The 13,805-nt window shown below is 43.3% G+C and overlaps 1 protein-coding gene across 2 annotated transcripts in view; it reads right to left on the bottom strand.

Moving 5' to 3' along the window:
- Positions 1-2,705: 2,705 nt before the first annotated feature.
- CAPZB (capping actin protein of muscle Z-line subunit beta) overlaps positions 2,706-13,805 on the bottom strand; it is a 105,307-nt gene continuing 94,207 nt past the window's right edge. The window contains exons 7-10 of one of the 2 annotated variants that reach the window (XM_032779536.1): positions 8,433-8,498; positions 7,111-7,187; positions 5,680-5,792; positions 2,872-2,957 (exon numbers count right to left, since the gene is read on the bottom strand). In XM_032779536.1, coding sequence (XP_032635427.1) covers positions 5,690-5,792; positions 7,111-7,187; positions 8,433-8,498 — 246 coding nt within the window. In that variant the 3' untranslated portion in view covers positions 2,872-2,957; positions 5,680-5,689. Of the gene's footprint in view, positions 2,958-5,679; positions 5,793-7,110; positions 7,188-8,432; positions 8,499-13,805 lie in introns of both variants that reach the window. The other variant, XM_032779537.1, reaches the window with a different exon arrangement.

The raw sequence follows: 13,805 nt of genomic DNA, 5'->3' as shown, positions 1-13,805 counted from the left end.
TGTTTCTACATTTTCTTTGAGGTAGATCCTGGGTTGCACTTAAATTCAAAAAGTGATCTTGTGCTTAAAAAGGTTGGAGATCTAGACTCATGTAAGTGCTGAATTACAACTGGTCATGTGACTGCTTTACCACCACAGTGCCCCCTTCTGTCTTGGTCATGTAGTTGCAACCTCAGTTCTGCATCCTGAAGTCCTAACTACAGGATTTTGCCTGCGTCTGTAGATTGAGTATTGTACACACATACTCCTCACTGCCACAGCAGCTCTACTTCAGAGGTTAGTTACATCAATATTTAAAGTATAACTTTTAAGACTCTTTCCCTGTTCTAAGGGAATGAGTAGTTTTTTAGCCTTGGAGGTGCTGGGCTAAGAATCAGTTACAGAAAAACAACAGGTATTCTATGCTAGAAGTTGGAGTGGAGATAATTCTTCTATATCAATGGTTTTCAACCTGTAGTCCGCAGACCTCTGGAGTCTTCAGGCTACATCTAGGGGTTCTGGTTGGTATTACCATAGAACAGTATTTTCAACCTGTAGTCTGCAGACCCCTGGGGGGCTGCAGAGTGCCTAAGATTTCAAAAGGGGTCTGCATGTGAAAAGAAGTTGAAAACTGCTGCTCTCTTACCATTCTACACAGGAAATATGCCATGCCTGAGGGAAGCTGCAGTAGTTCTGGTGACGCATTGTTGTTAAACAGGCTCAGTGAAGACAGAAGGAACTTACTAAAAGATGGCAGAGGCATCCTTTGGCTTCAGGGGTAATTTAGTCAGTATCTGCTCTCAAAGGAGGAGGGATAGTAATCACTTGTCTTGCCACGGGAAGGGACTCTCTGCCTAGATTGGCAAAAGCTCTCCACCCCTTGCCCCTTCAATCTACTGTCTTTCAACAGTGGCCAATGCAAGATGCTTCAAAAGGAATGAACAGAACAGGCAATCAAAGTGATCCATCACTTGTTGTCCACTCCCAGCTTCTGCTGATGGCTATTAGGAGCTGAGTTATGCCACCATCTTCCTAGGAGTGGTGCTTTCTGGGGGAAGACTCAAACATGGGACAAAATGTCACTTTTCTTTACAAAAAATTAAACCCTTTTACTTTCTTCCATGAGCAGCCCTCTAGATCAGATTTCCCAAGTGACAGTCAAAGCCTGACCTGACCGTAAGGGTGAGATGCACTTCCCTATTTCTTCCCAACAACCTGCTCTCTGACCTCCTGGCCTTTCATGTCCCCCCTTCAACCTAGTAGCAAGTAAATATTGTGAGAAGCTAGTGATGAGACATGTTGGAGGGCATGCTGGGACTGGAGTTTCAGGCATGTAGCAAATGTGGAACAGATGTATTCTGAGAAGTATTAGGCTGTCATTTTGTGGTGTAGTGTGTGCCTCTGTCCACTATGAACCCTTGCTGGTTTTCTCAGCAGACAGGCATGGACTGAAGGGACATGGAGGAACCATGTCCAGAAGACTGTCAGCTTCCAAGAGAAAAGCCTTCCTACTGCCATTTGAAATACATTCTTGGTGTGAATCAGATTTTTGGTCACAGAGCTACGTCTTGCTCCTTCCACAAACACTAAATTCACTTATGTAAGTTAAAAAGGTATCTAAGTGGAAATGAAGTGGGTGTACAACAGCTTTTCACCAGTACCATTGCTTAGAATTGGCCCCATTTAACATTGCCAAGTGTTGGTTAGACCTCTCTTCTCCCCAAGTGTTTTAACAAACAGGTTTTACTTCAACTATGTTCAACATACAATGTAGTCAAATACTCTAATTCTTCTCAGAATACATCTGTTCCACATTTGCTATATGCCTGAAGCTCCAATCCCAGAATGCAGCAGGATGACAACATCCTCATGCCAACATCTTGAAAGTATGGCAAGCTAATGAAAAACAGTACCACAAAGCTGGCAAGATGCACCCAATCTGTGACTAGCCAACTACAAGTAGTCTCCCTCCAACCAAATCAGTTTCAGCTGATCGTAGTGTGAGACAAGAAGAGCTCACTTGCTTTCTGTGGCCATACAGTATAGTGGCTGTTTGTAATTCAAACCTCTGTGTGTAGATGGGACAGCTGCTCTCTACTCCCACAGAAGAATGCACCATGAGCATAAATGCTAAGTAATGAGAAAGGCAGGAATAAGGAATAAAAAGGACACAGGATGCACGTTGCTTTCCCAGGATTTTTTTTATTTTGTGGGTTTTTTTGTTTTTAGTATGGAGGCTCAAGTATAAGATGTAGATTCAATTTAAGCTTTACAAAAAACAAAATCAAAACAAAAACCCCTTTTGCATTCCATAAAAATTGACAGAAAGGTGCCTTGGAAAGAGGCTATAGAAGAGCAGAACTTTCAGCAGGTCACCAAATCAATGTTTCCTTGCAAGTCTGGTTAATCAGTATAGTCCAACACTGAAGAACACCCTCTCTTCCCTCCCTCCCACCAGCTGTCCCCCATGCCCAATCCCCACACATACGTGGAATACATTTTTCCAGTTTTTCCTCTTTCACACACCACAGTATTTAATAAATTTTGTTTTACATTTTTTACACCAATGTAACAAAAGGCGGGGGAGGGGAGGAAAAGAAACAGAATGATTGGTGTTTATGCATATAAATGGGAAAAAAAGAGGGGGGGAAATGTATGACTTCTACAGAAATATATCTTAAGGTCTCGATAGTAAAATGTGATGCAAATAAGCTTCAGAGACTGAAAAAGTTTGTACAGCTTTATTTATGGGGAGATGGCGATGTATGGATAGTACTGGATGCAAACTGTGATGTGATGTAACCAAAAAGGGGGGGCTAGGGAGAAAATGAATTGTCTAAGAAAGGAATCTAATGAGTGCATGGCATGTCTTGTTAGCAAGAAGAGTACTTTAACTTTGCTGCTTTTTCTTCAAAGCCTCCACCAGGTCATTTTTAAGAGCATCTTGTTTTGATTTGTCTGCAAAAGTCTGCACAGACCTGTTGGGAGGAAGGAAACAAATTAAAGTGGGACATTTGAAAGCAGTGATTTTTAACAGGTATTCTTCTGGGATTTGAGGCAATAGCAGCACAATGATTCAGGCTTAGAGGAAACAACCTCTATTTGCCTGTTGCAAATATGGAGGACAGAAGGTAAAGTGAACACTCTTCCACAAGTATAGCAAAATTCACTCTAACATGGAGTCACCACAGATATACTTCCTCTAAAGTTCCACTACCTCCAATTCTTGGGGGGAGGAAAATCCCAATTCTTCACATTAGAACTTGAGAACATCTAGTTGTCCCTCAGACTGTGTTAGAGTGGATCAATCTCAAAGTGATCATGACGTTAAGGTAGATAATCCAGCAGTTATTCTATGCCAACTCTGCAATGGACCTGTTTGCAGGACCTAACAAATAGTCCAGGTAATGAATATCTCAGTATGTGGCAGCCAAGTCAAACCGTCCCTACCAAGGCATTTACGCATGGGAAGAGCAGAAGCTGCTTTACAGAAAGACCAAAAAGTTTTTCGTCTTAGGGCAGAGTTCAAATAAGAGTTGTTTTAACTCTGGCTTGTGAAAGCTGCTTTATGGAATAAAATTACCAAGATAATGAATCTCTCATCTATGTTCACGTGCTTCGACACACAAAGTTTTAGGTTCACCTAGGCATTCAGGCAGCTTTTGCTTTAAGTTTAAACAGATAAAAATGTACATTAGAAAGCTAGATTTTTAAGAAGCTAGTCTTTGTATTTTTCTATGAGCTATCATGTAGCTGTTGGAAGGAAAGTAATCTTTCATTATCAAATGGAGGCCCACTAGCTACAAACCTTCATTATGGGCTTCTAGCAGAACACATCATATAAAAAAATTCCAACAAGGAATTCTTGGGGCTTATGCTGTCACTGGTGCCCTAAGCAGGAATGTTTAATGGCATCTCTGCTGCTGCTCTGGGGATTGGGGGGAAGAGTATTTTCCTTCTTAAGGAGTTAGCAGCTGCAACAAAGCAGACCACTAGAGCAGTTGTCAACATGGGACTGCAAACTCCAAGAGAATGGTGAGCAGATCTCAAGGGCTTGCTGTATGGGAGAGGTTGAGAGCTGGTATTACAGCAGTTTAACTTTTACAAATCTTTATTTTGAGCTCAAGCTGTAGATCTGTAACAGATGAGGTATTTCCAATATCTGCTAGCACTTCATGAGAAAGTCATATGATGATGAGACAGTTCTGCTTTACACACACTATTCCTTTATCCCAGTTCTTTACTAGTGGTGCTGTATGTCCAGAGATTTCTGTTCAGGAACTTATTTGCATCTCCAGTTTAATCTTTATCTACAGTCGTCATCAACTGTAACCAAAGCAGCTGAAGTAGAATAGATGTGATAAGGGTATTGCAGGCAAAATATACCCCAGACTTTCTTAGTAAATGGTTATAGAAAAAAGCCACACATTTAAAGAATCTTGATTTTGCTTATTAATCCTTTCATGGCTAAAGAATCTTTCAGCTGTTTCAGCAAGGTACAATAAAGATCCCTAGTTAAAAAGGGATCTTATAACCGATCAGATAACACAACAATGACATTGGCCTTTTAAAGAGATGCTAACACTTCAGGGAAGCCATTAGCATCCAATTTAGTAGACTCCTCTCCATATAGTCTATATTTTACATCCTCTCCTGTGGTCAGGGCTACGTTATTCCTGGGCGCTCATTTCTGAAAACGAAGTCCATTTTTTGTATCAGAGAGTTATTTTTCTAATGTTACTAGAAAGTATTTCCATCCTCTCATCTCTGGAGAATTCAGTTGCTTTAATATATACATTTTATATTTGCATTTGTCACAGGTTAAAGTAATGGTTCTGGGCCACCATCAACAAACAGTGCTCATTTTCCCCTCCGTCAGCTTAACATGGCATCTGTAACTCATTAGGAATTGGAGTGGAAGGTTAAACTAGCCCAAGGTTAGTCACTGTCATGCATCCTAAGCAATCAAAACTCCAAAAGCAACTTACAGTATATGAGCAAACCCCTTTATAACAGGCTGTGCACGGACCAGGGAAATGGAGACTAGAAACATTTCAGTAGGGTGAATGGAGCTGAATTTTCAAGCTCCAAGAAAGACTCAGACATACAAGGCAAAAAGAGGATTTGGAGGGAAGGGGGAATCAGCATGGTTGCTACTGGCCTTGGAAGTACCAAGACCAAAGGGCCCTTTATATTTCATCATTTACAATTAAAAGGACAGCTATTTACTCCCAAAACCTTCCTTCTATTCAGAGGGAAAGGACTACTATAAAATTACAGGGAATGAGTATTCTATAAGATCTGTACAGCTGCTGTAACAAAAAAAAAAAGATGGTGCAATTGTAATGGAGCCAAATGGTTTTGGGTAAAAACAACGAATACAAGCAAACACCACTTTGGGTACATGGCCATCTACTGCATAACTGCCCTCCCCCCCACAATACAGAGTGCAAAACAAAACTGGCAAATCCCCCCACATTTCAGTGCACAGAACGCCACACAGTGAAAGTAAAGATCAAGGCATTCATTGGTTCTATGAAGAAATAGCCCTAGGGTGAAACCCATTAGAAGTTGGTCATCAGTCTGCAGGAGTTAGAGGTTAGTTCTGGTTTCGGTTGTCATGCATAGGTAAGACAGCCTGTTCTCGGCAGGGTGAGTCCTAGTTTAGTGCTGATTGTCACGCCTCACAGGCAGGGGTACCTGGATTGGTTTAGTTATCAGGCTGGATGTAGATCTGACGCTGGGTCAACACTTGAGAAAGCTCCCTCTGCAACTGCTTATACTTTTGGTTGTCGGGGATAGCATCAATAGATCTACAGAGAGCAGTTCAGAAATGAGTGAAGCAGAGTAGGGAAAAGAACAGTCAGAAGAACCTAGTAACAGACAGCTGGCATCCTGGAAGCCACTAGGAACGAGTTCAGGAAGAACAAGTGTAAATACACGAGTCAGAGGAAACAGGAAAGGTGAGAAGAAAAAGCCAGACCCAGATACTCTGGGGGATAACAGTTCCAAACAGATTACGTCATTGACACCCAAAATAATAGCTCTTTTAGACTGTAGTATCTGAGAATATACTGCATAGATTCAGCTACAGGTATTTTCAACAAGGTTCACATAGGAAAAAATAATCAATTACATATTTCCATGTGATGTTAATGGCAGCTGCCTGGCCAATTCCTCACACACTTCAATTAAAATGAGGGACAGTTTTCAACCAGCACTTCATTAAATAGGTCTGTCAAGTACCAGGTCCCACTCCAGCCAAACTGCCATTAGAAAGGCAGCAGAAGTGTTTTATCAGCACCATAATTCTACCATTGCAGGGCAGACCTGCTGATGCTTTCATACATCAGTATGCACGGGAACTGCAGAATTTGCATATTTGTCTATTGTGTTTTCTGCATTATTGCACTACGCTGGGAAGTCCAATTTACAGAGTAGAAGAGTTTAATTAGCATCAAACACCCTCTCAGTTCTGCACTCCCCCCCCTCCCCAAATTAAAACACACCCACCCAGTTGCCAAGTTCCTGATTGGACACGATCAAGATACAAAGCCTCACACAACTTCCCTGCAGAAACACACAGCAGACTCGGCTCATTCACTTGGTCTGCTCTAGTAAGCTACATTCCAGCCTGAGGGAGCGGGGAAGAAAAGTGGTGGCACATTTTAAAAAAAATCACAAGCTCTGTTTTCATAGAATCGCCAGTTCCTTATGATTGTTTGGCATGTGAGAATTATTTGTAAGAATAAGTTTAGGTCTCTGAGTCAAAATTTAGTTTCCCAGCATATACAACCTTCTCCCATCTGAATGATTAAGCTGCCCATTAAAAAGTAATCTCATCAAGCTACAGTACCTAATTGTGCTATGCTCTTCTTGAACTGGGAACAAGGGGTTAAAGAGCTGCAAATTCCTGTAGTCAAAAGGTGTAAGAGACTGTTCTCTAAATACACCACTACTAGTAAATGTTTCCAAAACACAATGAGGTGACTAATTGGAGATATGGAAAGGAGGAAGTTCTAGCAAAGGAATGCCAGTCACTGTTTGACTGTGGGACAATACTGCAGGTGCTACTGGGGGAGGGAGAGGGGCTAAGTGAGCTCTAAGTGCCAGCTGTGGATGGTCCATTACCTCAGCCCATTAACGATGTCCTTTGTTTTTCCAAAATAAATCTCATTCAGCGTACTTCTGATTTTGTTTTCCATGTCCTAGAAGAAAGGGAGAAGCCAGCCTATTAATCACTGCAGTTGTTTCTATGGTTATTAGAAGTTACTAAACTTTCTTATGAGTACCCTTTCACCAGCTCAGTTGCCTGTATTGAGATACAATGCTTTCCACAGCATGATTTGGCCCACTGTAGCCTGTTGTTTAAGTTTTCACATCAGCCTGTGCGCCCCACTTCTCCTAACAGCTGGAGATTCAGCTCACATTAGTGTCTGAGGATTTGCTTTGCTCCTGGTTACTGTGGAAGGCTACACACACAAAATACCTGTCCAGGACCACAAGAGGGCAGTTTTTGTTCAGGGATCCAACTCCTTGCTTATATCCCACTGCAAAGAGGACAGCCCATTCACCCCCTCTTATTAGTTCCAATCCCTAACAGAACAAACTCCCAGGTTCTAAGTCAGCCATTTAAGGAACCCAAGAGGTCAAGGGTTCTACAGAACAAAGTTGAATTCTCCGAGTTGGTGGCTAATGGTACAACTGCAATATGTTTGGAAGTGATACTTTCTCCCCCAGCAAAACTTCAATCTGGCCTGAATCACTGGCAACCCCTCCTCTGACAAAAGGCCCGAAATCAAGTGTGTTTTGTCCTTGATGCTTTGAGTGTCTGGTGCTCTTTAGCAACAGTATTATGCGCACACTAATTTCACTAAGGATTTTCTCCCCTCCTTCCAAAGTAAGTGACTATGAAGCCTGAAATCAATGAGGATAAGAGTTTCTTTCTAGAATATGGTGTGGTAAAATAGCCGCCAAGTGTTGCTCCACACCCCCTTTCCAGCAACTAATGCAATCTTATCCTTGACTCTTAGTACACTGAGGATAAGACTGACAATTGCAATGAAGTTAAGTGCTGTGAAAAACAACTGCAGCGCACTTAATGAGCACTTCCCACATGCTGACATGTCAGCTGAAAGGCAGCTCGGTATGCTATGGCATGGCTTTAAGTAATTCTGTCAAAAACAATGACTCTGTAAGTGACTCCAGGTGGGAAAGTGTTTACTAATACTAAGGACACGGCCGCTTCACTTCCAGGAAGGTTATTATTGTATTGAGTGGGGGAGAGAGGTAAAGGGGGAGTGACTAGAATTGTGCAGGAAGGACTTTTCACCGCTAAGAACTATTGTGAAGCACACAAAGGGCCTTAACTCATTAGACTGGAAAGATGGCTGGGAAATTTAGGCTTGGTACAACGTAAGTTACTAGAGCTGCGATGGTCCCAGTGTACTTACCTCTACCAAGCGTCCAATATTGGCTATGTGTGGAGAGGAATCGCTCACAGTTTCATCTTTCTCCATCTGGTGAGAAAAGAAACAGAACCAGTTGTAATGGAGAAACAAGGTGGGAAGGGATATACGATAGTTCCACATACTAACAGCAGGGATGGGAGAATGTGGTTAAATGCCAGAGTTGTAGAGTAAATGCAGCCTTTTTCAGAATAAGGTCAGATATAAAATGCATATGGTTTGTAAGCCAAATGGGAAACCCCAAAAGTATAAATCTCATTAGTGACCAGTACACCAGCCAACTCAAGCAACCATCTCACACGAAGAACAAGCTATCCCCAGGGTGGAGACAGGGTCATGTTGGTGCTTCCTTTAAACGTTTCTCACTAATCCCATTTCACCCACAGTAACCACACAGTACCATGAGAGACCCTTTCTGTTTGCACCAGCACTAACCTATCATCTCTAAAGGGGATAAATGTATCTTGCAGAGTTGGCCATGATGTGGCTGCAGTAGATACACAATGCATGCAATTATTCTTTGATGGGGACAGAAAGAGGGGGAACACAGAAGCTGCCTGGATTCATAGAACAATGGAGCTACTGATGAGGTGCACACTGCATGGAGCTGTGAGTCTAACAACTGGGGTCTGTCCCTGTAAAAAAAAGCTGTTTTTTATTCTTTATCTCAGCCCTATTTCTAACCACACACGGGAGCAAATTCAGTATTTTCAGATCTTCCCAGTTATCTGCACTTTGGAAATTATTTATCTTCCAACAGAAGTGGGAGGAATACTGTGGATGTCCCAAGCTGCTATGGTTTGGGAAAGAAAGACCACAGCAGTCTGCTAAAATTAGAGATAATTTAGGTTACTGCCAGCCTTTAGCTGCTACCAAACTTCAGGCGCACACAGAAATAGGAAGTTCCACCAAAATTCATCTCTTATTAGAAAGAGCAAAGGTGTTTTAGACACCAAGTGATTGGCATGGAGGGTTCTACTTTGCAAGGCGCATAGAGTTAACACTTTGACCATTTAACATGAAGTTTCTGCAACCAAGACAAAGTTAAGCCCCATTACTGATGCTATTGTTTTAATGAGTAAAATCCCCAATTATGCACTGTAGAACACCTGCTTAGGGAAGTCTGAACAGGGGACAGCAATGAGCCAACTGAGACTTTGAACCCCTTTCCCCACTGAGAGTAAGTTAGAGCTGATACTAGGATGCCATGTTCCCTTTACAAGCTCTGCCTCTATTTAGAGCAGCCTAAGGCAGCATTCCTCTGGAGACCACAGCAAGCCCCATGTAATCTGTAAACCTGTGGTGCTAGAGAAGAGATTGGCTCCTCTGCTGCCTTAGGTGAAAATTCTTCTCACTAAATGCAGATATGCTGCCAACCAGTGAATATCAGTCCTAGGACAGGCAACTGATACAGATGTGCTGAGAAGGCATAAAAACAATGACAACATTGTAGACAAGGGATTCAGAGAGTTTCAGTAACCCACTGAATTCTCTTATCCATCTGTTCCTGTCCCTTCCTCGAGGTCTAGTCTGGAAATCTAGAGCAGCTACAGATTTCTTCTTTTAAGTTAAGTATCTAACAAGCCTGGAGGTGCATTTAATTAAGTTTGAGCCTTGAAGGCAAAAAATAACCTGGGAGGTGAAGAGGGCGAGAGGGGGAAGAACAAAGTTTCATTTTCCCCTTAGATTACACAGTCAGATTGTTTACATACCATAGAGACATGTTGCCTAGAAAAAGGATCTGACCGCGGAGAGGATGAACATAAATCTGAACTATACAAGCACACATTATGGTAAGGTTGGGGGAGCCATCAGTAAATTGACCAAATCTGGGACACTGGGGGCACTGGCAATGGTTGATTTACTTCCACAAGCTCCCCACTGCATCTCCTCCACACCTGGACAGGCCCCGCTCACTGGCAAAACACAATCTGAAAATAGAATTATTTTTGTAAAACGTATTTTATTACGTCTCCATAAAATCTGCTGCCAGAAGGAAAACATTATGTGCTGTAGAAGCCCAGATGTTACGAGAGGCTGTTTTAAGGGAGTTCGGAGTCAGTCCGCAGCCATGTTATACAAACAGCAGCTTTTCTTCTTTTAAAGGCTCCTTCAGTGGGCTGTTAATGTAAGATTTCAAGCAGAAAGGCTACAGCTGCTACAAAAGGGGGTTAATTTACTTTGGAGGGGAAATTCCATTCTGTAAGTTGATGTTAACAAGCAGCTCATCTTCCCACTGTCACTCCCCATCTGCCAATGAGCTCAGTCAAAAAAAAGTTAATACTCCAGAATGAGCCAAGTCCCATCTACACGTCTCAGTCACTCCTCTCCCATCTGAGATGCACACTAGCTGGCTTCCTTGCCTCATTTCCCGAGACATCTGCTGCAAGTCCAACTCTGAGGGAAGTTCACTCTTCGGGGTATATTAAGCTCTGGATAGCTAGTTGGAGACTTGGGATGTCTCACATGCAGAATACAGCAGCTGTCTGCTGCTGTCTGGACTTATTGCAAGGTTATTTGCAGGAAAAGATAAGATGAAAGAGAAATGTAAGTTGGATAAGTATTTTGGTCCATCACCAGCGTCCTTGAGAATAGTAGAAAAGATTTGAAGAAAGTTAATCCATGTCACTCTGAAGAACCCCAATCAATGTATACAGCTGTTGTGGAATGGAGCAATGCAAACTTCTCCAAGGGAATTTAAAATGACCAGTTTTGCCCAAAGGTTCACAAGCCTGGGCTAGCAGGTAGAGAATGAGATTGAGGTGGGAAAAATGTCAAAATGTTTGGACACCAAGTGAGGCAAAACTTGGCAGTTTCTACTAAGTTGGATTCTAAATTCAAAGCAGATGCCCCAAAGTAAAATTGAGGGTGTAAATGTCACATATCCCAATACTGCTAGTTTTGCAGAACTCCACTGAAGATTTCTGTTTGTGCATGGCCTTCAAATGTACCTATTCAAGCAGTGCAGCCTAAATATGCCCTTCCTCTTTCCCAGAATTGTATATTCAAAGCCTTAAACTACCCATCTTGTGATGGTAAACCAGTTCTGCACTCTGCTGGTCTATGCATGCTCTTCCCTTCCTCCCTCCCGCTCCCATTGTAAAACCAGCTATTATGTGACTGGACAACCGGAAAGTCTGACAAGTTCACAGGAAGAAGCAGAAGGAATTCCCTGTGCAATTACCAGTGAATCTCATCCATTCTATTGTACCCCAAAATGTTACGCATGTAGCAAACAGGGCAACCCATTCAAACTAGTATTTTTACTTGAGTCAGATCTGAACTTGAACTATACATTTTGTCCTAGATACTGAACCTGAACTGGAACAGGGAAGAAAAATAAAAGTGTGTTACTTGTTAGAATAAATGTTTAGCATTTTTTAAGCTGACCATTTATAAAAAAACAGAACACCACACACTATTGTGATCTTATTTTCATTATAAAATAAGATGCATGAGATTGCTACCAGCAAGGCCTGCCTCTGTTCAAGGAGAAAAAATGGTTATTCACCTTCTCAAAACTGTTGTTCTTCAACACATGTTGTTCATGTCCATTCCAATCAGGTGTGTGCATGCGCAGGGTAACCAGAAGATTTTTCCCTAGCAGCATCCGTTGGGTTGTTCCGGACACCCCCTGGAGTCGCGGCTTCATGGCATTCAATACAGAGCCCTGTTGACTTGCTACCCCTTCAGTTCCTTCTTGCTGGCTACTCCAACAGAGGGGTAAAACGGTAGGTATTGGAATGGACATGAACAATACATCTCGAAGAACAACACTTACAAGAAGGTGAAAAACCATTTTTTTCTTCTTTAAGTGCTTGTTCATGTTGATTCGAATCAGGTGACTCAAGCCCAAATTCAGGAGGTGGGGTCAGAGTCTTCCACTGATTGGAGCACTGCTCATCCGAAGGCTGCATCGTCTCTGGCCTGCTGGGTAGTCACATAGTGCATGGCGAAAGTATGGATGGAGGACCACATCACCGCCCTGCAGATTTCCTGAGTGGGAGCCTGAGCCAGGAACACTGTTGAAGCAGCCTGCGCCGTGATGGACTGCGCAGCGCTTGGGGGTGCGGGAACACCTGCCAGGTTGTAGCACTCATGAATACAGGACGCGATCCGTGACGAGATGTGCTGTGACAACACAGGCTGACCTTCCATTCTGTCCACCAATGACACGAATAATTGGACCGATTTTCTGGATGGCTTTGTTCTCTTGATGTAAAAGGCCAGCACCCTGCGGGCATCCAGAGAGTGAAACCTCTGCTCCCTGCTGCAGGAATGCGGCACCGGGAGAAAGATGTCCTGGTTGATGTGGAACTGCGACACAACCTTCGGGAGAAAAGCAGGTTGAGGCCTGAGCTGAACTTTGTCCTTATAGAACACGGTGTAGGAAAGCTCTGATGTTAGGGCCCTGAGCTCAGACCCCTCCTAGCCAAGGTTATCGCTACCAGGAACACCACCTTGTAAGAGAGGAAGAGTAGGGAGCATCTCGCTAATGGTTCAAAGGGGGGCCCATGAGCCAACAGAGGACCAGGATGAGGTCCCAAGCAGGGACAGGCTGACGGACACTAGGGTATAGCCTGTCGAGCCCTTTTAAGAACCTGCTGACCATAGGGTTATCAAACACAGAGTGACCCTCTGTGCCCAGGTGGAAGGCCGAGATGGTGGCTAAGTGCACCCTCATTGATGACAACCAAAGCCCATGCTGCTTCAGAAGGAGGAGGTAATTCAGAATAAGTGACACTGAGGCTACCATCGGGGACAAATGGTGCTGCGCCAACCAGACTGAAAATCTCTTCCTCTTTGCAAGATATGTGGCTCTCGTAGAGGGTTTTCTGCTGTCAAGGAGGACCTGTCTTACTTGGTATGAACAGGAAAGCTCCATCAGGTCCAACCATGGAGAAGCCATGAGGGGAAGTGACTCAATGTTCAGATGCTCAAGACGACTGATCTTGTGTCAGAAGGTCCAGGAAGAGCAGAAGGGTAATTGGGGGTTCCATATCTAGGAGAGAGGTGTACTTGTGCTGATGGGGCCAGGCTGGTGCTATCAATATGACATGAGCTTGTTCTCTCCGGATCTTGACGAGTACCTTGTGAACGAACGGTATGGGCGGACACGTGAATAGGAGACAACCTCCCCACAGGAGGAAGAACACATCTGCGCTGGAGCCTGGGCTGTGATTTTTGAAGGATCAGAACTGCTGGCACTTCCTGTTGTGTCATGTGGTGAATAGGTCCATCAAGGGAAAACCCCAGCTCTGGAAGATTGAAACTACGACATCTGGGCGAAGGGACCACTCGTGGCTGTGGAACGACCTGCTGAGGTGATCTGTCAGCTCATTCTGTAACCCAGGAAGG

This window comes from Chelonoidis abingdonii, chromosome 23, assembly GCF_003597395.2.
Source record: "Chelonoidis abingdonii isolate Lonesome George chromosome 23, CheloAbing_2.0, whole genome shotgun sequence".
Taxonomy (NCBI): domain Eukaryota; kingdom Metazoa; phylum Chordata; order Testudines; family Testudinidae; genus Chelonoidis; species Chelonoidis abingdonii.
This window is presented reverse-complemented; position numbering and strand designations above follow the sequence as displayed.